The sequence below is a fragment of the Nicotiana tabacum genome, chromosome 10, assembly GCF_000715075.1.
Source record: "Nicotiana tabacum cultivar K326 chromosome 10, ASM71507v2, whole genome shotgun sequence".
Classification (NCBI taxonomy): Eukaryota; Viridiplantae; Streptophyta; class Magnoliopsida; order Solanales; family Solanaceae; genus Nicotiana; species Nicotiana tabacum.
The window spans coordinates 93,093,036-93,100,730 of record NC_134089.1 but is presented as its reverse complement, the minus strand read 5'-3'; the positions used below and the strand labels follow the sequence as shown (position 1 = coordinate 93,100,730).

The 7,695-nt window shown below is 39.3% G+C and overlaps 1 protein-coding gene across 1 annotated transcript; it reads left to right on the top strand.

Annotated features, from left to right (window-relative positions):
* The first annotated feature begins 697 nt into the window (after positions 1-697).
* LOC107766346 (65-kDa microtubule-associated protein 1-like) lies at positions 698-5,569 on the top strand. The gene is made up of 10 exons (XM_016585114.2): positions 698-856; positions 1,671-1,763; positions 1,914-2,117; positions 2,241-2,489; positions 2,576-2,791; positions 3,187-3,342; positions 3,430-3,741; positions 4,425-4,512; positions 4,817-4,965; positions 5,110-5,569. Exons 2-10 carry the CDS (start codon positions 1,692-1,694, stop codon positions 5,404-5,406), a joined length of 1,743 nt encoding a protein of 580 aa, XP_016440600.2. The 5' UTR covers positions 698-856; positions 1,671-1,691; the 3' UTR covers positions 5,407-5,569.
* Positions 5,570-7,695: the final 2,126 nt, after the last annotated feature.

The following is a 7,695-nucleotide window of genomic DNA, read 5'->3' as shown; positions in this document are numbered from 1 at the left end:
ACTTTTTACACTTACACAAATAATATGAAATTCTTAAAATTATAAAATTTAAATTTTTTTCAAAAAACTTTACGCTCAATTAAGAGCCTGTTTGGACATAAAAAAAATTCAATTTTTTTAAATCAGTATTTGGCCATAAAATTTTCAATTTTCACTTGAAGATGAATTTTGAATTTTTTTGAAAATTTAAAAAATTTTAAGTTTTTTTAAATCAGTATTTGGCCATAAAATTTTCAATTTTTACTTGAAGATCAATTTTGAAATTTTTCGAAAATTTGAAAAACTCCAAAAAAATTATATTTTAAAATTTTCACTGATATCATTCATAAAAATTCAAAATAACCTAAAATTATATTTATATTCAAATACAACTCTAATTTTTAAATATCATTTTCGCTTAAAATTTTTATTTTATTTTTAATTTAAAATTTTACAATTCTTATATCGAAACGCCCACTAAATAGAACTAAAGAAGTAAAAAAGAATAGATTTTCATTCATGAATTTTCCCAAAATGACAATTCTCGTTTAGCGTTCTGACCACTAAGACCAAAACCAGGTCAGGTCAAGTCAGTCAAATGTCCGTTTCTACAGTTTCCACTGGCCTCAGTGTCAAGATGGTAATTTGAACCGAATACAGTGGCAATTGTTAGGAAATATTTTATATTTTCACGGCCCCATCCCTGTTCTCTATTTTTCAAGTCCGAATGTATATCCTTTTCTCTGTCCTTTACTTAAGCTTCCCACCCACCCCCTTGTCTCCCTCCGTACTCTGATTGACACAAACACTCATATACTGATTCTCAAGTGAAACCCGTAGATCTGAGCCCAAAATCTTCCCTAAAACCCTAATCCGGGTAAGCATTCTCTTCATTTCAGCTTTCTGTTGTTGTTTTTCCTTTTAGAACGAGCAATGAGCTACGCATTTATAGTGTAGCTATGGCTTTTTGAATAAACTTCTTTTGAAGACGATTCACTGAGATCTAAGTGATTTTCGAGTTACTATGGCGTTTTGGTTGTTGTGAATGTACTTTTTGGCCTTAAATTTATGTGCATTTGTGTAAATGTGAGGGCTTAGAGTTGGATATTCTCTACTTAATTGGAGGATTTTCCTGTTTATTTTTGCTTTACTCAAAATTATAATGCTTTCCTCATAGTTGTAATGCGACGTAATCTAGCAGTTTCCTGCTGCATTTTTTAAGCGAAGATGAAAATTAAAAAGATAAGAACTGATATTCCTCCCCATATCTAGAACTTAGTAGATGTGTGAAACCAATTTTTAAGAAATGTAGAATATTTTTTGGCCTACTAATATGGAGTGACAGCTCAATAGCTCATTTTAGTGTTGTGGTTATGCTATTTATCCTGTGTAACTTTCTGCAAATTTCATCATCAATCCCTGAGATAGGTGTTATAGGTTGCCCCCAAGGCTTAGTTCAAGTGGCACAAGTTGAGGGGCTTGTGACTTAAGTTCATAGGTTCGAGCCATGCGAACTAAGCCTTGGTATTTATGTGGAGAAGGTTAGAGTAAGCAAACTCATTATCCTCGAGTTCTGAAGGCTGCGGTTGTCCTAAGGGCTGGCCCCAGATGGATTACTCAGTCATCAAAAGAAAGAAAGATATATGCGTTCTAGGTTGAAAGTTTAGCTTGGTGTTTGCAATCATTTTCAGGATTGGTCCAAGTGAGTGAAGATGGCAGAAGCAGATGCTCAAGCTCCTGTTCTTGACGAAACAACTTGCGGTTCCCTACTACAAAAGCTGCAGGCAATTATTTATTTATTTATTTATTTGTTTGTGAATTTAGCCTCAGTTTTTAACTAATTTAATTATTTAAAGGAACCAATCAAGTATTCTCTAAATGTATATACTATATGATGTAGCTGATGTCTGAAAGAATTTTGTCTATTGATGCAGCAAATTTGGGATGAGGTCGGTGAAACTGATGATGAGCGAGACAATATGCTTCTTCAGATAGACCAAGAGTGCCTGGATGTTTACAAGAGAAAGGTTGACCAGGCTGTGAAGTCACGGGCTCACCTTCTTCAGGCATTGGCAGATGCCAAACTTGAACTCTCCAGGCTGCTATCATCCCTGGGAGAGAAGACATATGTTGGAATTGTGAGTGACCTTTACTTCATTTTTGTTTTGGATGGACAGAACTACTTATACTTATTTTTGTTTGAAGTCATAATGTTGCTTGCTTTTTCTTATGTCTGTTTTCCTTCCTGTGATTGATTCTAGCCTGAGAAGACTTCAGGTACAATCAAGGAACAACTTGCAGCTATAGCACCAGCACTGGAAAAACTGTGGGAGCAGAAAGATGACAGGATAAAAGAGTTTTTTGATGTGCAATCACAAATTCAGAAGATAAGCAGTGAGATTGCAGGAACTTGCGAGCAAGTTGAGAGTCTTACAGTGGACGAATCTGATTTATCTCTTAAAAAGTTGGATGAGTTTCAGGCACAGCTTCAAGAGCTCCAAAAAGAGAAGGTATAACAACAAGAAAATATTTATAGTCTGCTTATCTGGTTTTTCTTCCTGTTAGATACTCAATACCTTCTTGTTTGATCTTGCAGAGTGAGAGATTACACGAGGTCCTTGAACTTGTGAGTACCGTGCATGATCTCTGTGCTGTTCTTGGCATGGACTTCTTCAGTACTGTCACAGAAGTTCACCCAAGCCTGAATGATTCAACTGGTGTACAGTCAAAAAGTATTAGCAATGATACTCTGTCAAGTCTGGCTAAAACTGTCTTAGTATTAAAGGAGGATAAGAAGCAGCGATTGCATAAGGTAAATGTCCTTACTCTTTTAAGTTGATCATTTCACTATTCTTATTATTGCTTCTCATAATGTTCCGAATACATTGGACATATTTTGCAATGTGCATTCTTCAAAATCTGGATCCTCCAAGCACTACTCATCTATACTGCTTAAACAGAATATCTCACTCTCTGCTTGCCCATCCTATGTGCATGGCTGGAGTTTCTTTCCTTGGAATTGTTTCAGTCTATTTAGACCTTGCACAATTCATTCAACTGCATATGACAGCAGTAGACAGTACTTAGTTTAGCACTTTACTTCAAACATGTTATAGCTAGTTACCTCTTTTGTCCACGTGATGGACATTTCACTCAGCCCTCACCTCTTTGAATTCCACTCTCTTCTGATTGTATTCCCTCTTGCAGCTTCAAGAATTAGCAACTCAGCTAATCGATTTATGGAATTTGATGGATACCCCAGAAGAAGAAAGGAGCTTGTTTGACCATGTTACCTGCAACATATCAGCTTCAGTAGATGAAGTGGCCATTCCAGGGGCTCTTGCTCTTGATCTGATTGAACAGGTATTAGGAGGTGGAGATTGATCTTAGAATCCACTTCAAGTGCTTTAATAGCCTGTGACTAACTGCTTTTCTGTTGTTATTGTCAAGGCTGAAGTAGAAGTTGAAAGGCTTGATCAACTAAAAGCTAGCAAGATGAAGGAGATTGCTTTCAAAAGGCAGGCTGAACTGGAAGACATTTATGCTCGTGCCCACGTAGAGATTGATACTGAGGCTGCTCGAGAAAAAATTATGGCACTGATCGATTCTGGGAATGTTGATCCTGCAGAGTTACTAGCTGACATGGACAATCAGATTGTTAATGCAAAAGAAGAGGCTCATAGCAGGAAAGAAATATTGGATAAAGTTGAGAAATGGATGGCAGCTTGTGAAGAAGAGAGCTGGCTTGAAGACTACAACAGGGTATATTCTCTTGTATTCTTCATGTTGTCTTTCCTCTCCTTTGTTTTTTGAGTGTGGATAAGTTCTTCATGTGGTCTTGTAATTGAGCATATGAGACTAGTGGAACTTGATTTATCAGTAATTCCGTATATTCGGCAGAGCTTGATTTGTCAGTGTATTCGGTAGAGAAATCACCCTTTTTCATCCTTTCACTTTTTTGATATGCTTCAAAATATATAGTTCCTAGTGGTCCAGTTCAAGAAGCTGGTAAAGCATTCTAATGAGAGTGTGAACTGAGATCTCTTGAACAGTACTGGTTTGCTACTTCTGTGATGGAAATCTAAAGGAAGAAGCTGCATATGAATGTCAATATGGTCATCCCATTTAAGATAAAAAGTAACTGATGGCAATGGTGAAACTTGCTAACTTTTATACACATGTGGTACATACAATTATATGCCACTAATCTGTAGTAGAGGTCTGTCCCAAAAACACAATTTTGGTTCTTCCCCGGTACTTCTATACTATTTGGTAACTAAGAAACTACAAGTAACTGAAGTTTGCTAGTTATATGATTTAAAACCAAAAACATTTTGGTATTTGGGTAAAATGGGGTTTCCATGCCTGTCGTTCATCAAATCAACATAAAGGTATCTCTCCCTGGGAATCATGATGATAACATGTCATAAATAATGGTGAAACAGGACGACAACCGATATAATGCAAGCAGAGGAGCACACTTAAATTTGAAGAGGGCTGAAAAGGCTCGGATATTGGTCAATAAAATTCCAGGTAAATCCCGAATTCATATTACATCACTGTTAAAACTGCGCATTTTGGGTATTGGTGTTGGCTCTGCTTGATATTTTTCTGGGATGATGCAAGTACTTTTCAGTTGGACCAAGGATTTCTTTAAGGATCTATCTTAGTGTCTTTCATTACTTAGTTCAGCTTTCCATTTTAAAGAGCTCAAGCATTCTTTCTTACTTGACTTGGAAGTTCAACAATTTAAGACCCATTGCCTTTCTGTGCTAAACAAGATTCATTTTACTGGTGCATATATCGCTGAGTCTGAATATAAAATTTGGTTATGCAGCTCTTGTGGACTCCTTGGTTGCAAAAACCAGAGCATGGGAGCAAGAGCGGGACACCACATTCACTTATGATGGCGTTCCACTACTTGCCATGCTAGATGAGTATATGATGCTCAGGCACGACAGAGAAGAAGAGAAAAGAAGGTTGAGGGTAAGTCCATGTCTCTTATGGTGATATCACCTCTTCTCGAGTTAATTGGTGAAGAGAAGCTTGACTTTGCATTAATATTTTGCTTGTCATTATACCAAGAATGGTTTGAAGGCCTCACTAAATGTTTCATTTGATATTCGGCAGGACCAGAAGAAGTTCCATGAGCAGATAAGCAAAGAAGAAACAGTATTTGGATCAACGCCAAGCCCTGCTCGACCACTTGGTCCGAAGAAGGTAACAGGCCCGCGATCAAATGGCAGTGCCAATGGGCCGACAAGCAGAAGGTTGTCACTTAATTCCCACCAAAACGGTTCCAGGTCAACTAATAAAGATGGGAAGAGAGACACCAGACCAATTGCTCCCCTGAACTATGTCGCCATGACAAAGGATGATGCAGCCTCTCACATTTCTGGAAGTGAGCATAGCCCTAGTACACCTTAGTAACTGCTGAACAAGAGATGTGTACTCATATACCATTATGATGTCTTCTATTGTCATTACTAGTCTAGTTCATGTAGTAGGATAAATATGTGGACAGTGAGTGATCAGAGAGTAGACCTAATAGTTTGTGCTATAGTCATTAATATCAGAAAGTTTCTCGAAATATTGGCTCTTGTTCTGTGAAAACGGAAGCACTATACCAAACTGTAGTGATGCGATATCTGATCATCGTCTAGGAGTATAGCCCTGTCAACTTAGAGGGAAGAACATTGATTGCCCAAGATTAGTTTGATTTAGTGCTCAATTATGACAGGAATTGGAGGAACGCAGGTGAGGTGATGGTATGAGAGATAGCTACCATATGTAATGCCTATCCAAGCAATGCAATTCTCTTTAGTTTGAGTATCGATGTGCAAAAGTGAGATGTTATTCTAGCGTTTGAGGGAAATCCTTCAGTTGATTTTACTCCGAGATGGAGTATATGATTCTATAAATGTGGCGACTTTAGACCTGGGCAATTTGAACACTAAGATTAGAAAAGATAATTTAAAGAAATATATTTGATAGGATACCTTTAACTATGAAATTCATGTAGTAGATTGAGTATCATCTAAACCCTTTTTGATAAGCTTTGCCAATTGCAAAGCTAGCCAAGACTGAAACTTTTAGTCGTTTGTATGAGGAACTTGAGGGCCGAGGTGGAGATAAGAGGTAGTTTAGGTTAGCCAAGGCGCGAGAAAGGAAGGCGCGTGACTTGGACCTAGTGAAGTGCATCTAGGATGAAGAAGGTAGAGTTTTGTTGGATGAGGGGCTTATCCGTCGGAGATGGCAGACCTACTTCCATTGTCTTTTGAACGAGGAAGGGGGCATGAGCATTGTACTGGGTCATTTGGAACTCTTCGGGAGACGTTGTGACTTTGGGTATTATAGGTGGATTAGAGTTGATGAAGTTAAGGGGGCTATGCGTAAGATGAGCAGGGGCAAAGGGACCGGGCCGGATGAAATCCCGGTGGAGTTTTGGAAGAGTGCGGCAAGGCAAGCTTGGAGTGACTCACTAGGTTATTTAATGTCATTTTTAGAACAAAGAAGATGCCTGAAGAGTGAAGGTGGAGCGCGGTGGTTCCTGTATATAAGAACAAGAGTGATATCCAAAATTGTAATAACTATCGGGGTATCAAGCTGCTTAGCCATACTATGAAAGTCTGGGAGAGAGTGGTAGAGCTAAGGGTGAGGAGGAATGTGTCTATTTTCGAGAACCAATTTAGGTTTATGCCGGGACATTCGACTACAGAAGCAATCCACCTTGTTAGGAGGGGAGAGAAAGAGGACTTGCATATGACGTTCATCGACTTAGAAAAGACATATGATAAAGTTCCGAGGGAGGTTTTATGGAGATGTTTGGAGGCTAGAGGTGTACCTGTTGCCTATGTTAGATTGATTGAGGACATGTATGATGGAGTAAAGACCTGAGTGAGGATGATGGGTGGGGATTCGAACCATTTTCCGGTTATGATGGGGTTGCATCGGGGGTCGACACTTAGCCCTTTTTTGTTTGCTCTAGCAATGGACGTACTGACTCGCCATATCCAAGGGGAGGTGCCGTGGTGCATGCTATTTGCAGATGATATTGTATTGATTGACGAGACGCGAGACGGTATGAATACGCAATTAGATGTATGGAGTCAGACCCTGGAATCTAAAGGTTTCAAGTTGAGCAAGACCAAAACAGAATACTTGGAGTGTAAGTTCAATGGCGAGACTCTAGAAGGGGAAGGGGAGTGAGGCTGGACTCGCAGGTCATCCCTCGTAGAAGAAGTTTTAAGTACCTTGGGTCTATTATTCAGGGGGATGGGGAGATTGATGAAGATGTCACATATCGTATTGGGGCGGGATGGATGAAATGGAGACTCGCTTCCGGTGTTTTGTGTGACAAGAAGGTGCCACCGAAACTTAAGGGTAAGTTCTATAGAGTGGTGGTCAAACCAACAATGTTGTATGGGACTAAGTGTTGGCCGGTCAAAGTCGCTCATGTCCAGAAGATGAAGGTAGATGAGATGAGGATGTTGAGATGGCTGTGGGGGCACATCAGGTTAGATAGGATCAAAAATGAGGTTATTCGCGACAAGGTGGGTATGACCTCTATTGAGAACAAAATGTGCGAAGCGCGGCTTAGGTGGTTTGGTCATGTGAGGAGGAGGAGCACAGACGCCCCAGTGAGGAGGTGTGAGAGGTTGACATTGGAAGGCCTACGGAGAGGTAAAGGTAGGCCAAAGAAGAGGTGGGGAGAGG

What these genes read in the sequence shown, in the direction of transcription:
- LOC107766346 (XM_016585114.2), top strand. Translation starts at nt 1,692, where the DNA reads ATGGCAGAAGCAGATGCTCAAGCTCCTGTTCTTGACGAAACAACTTGC. An exon ending in AGAAGACATATGTTGGAATT is followed by an intron (nt 2,118 to 2,240) that starts GTGAGTGACCTT and finishes GATTGATTCTAG; the next exon opens with CCTGAGAAGACTTCAGGTAC. An exon ending in AAGAGAAAAGAAGGTTGAGG is followed by an intron (nt 4,966 to 5,109) that starts GTAAGTCCATGT and finishes GATATTCGGCAG; the next exon opens with GACCAGAAGAAGTTCCATGA.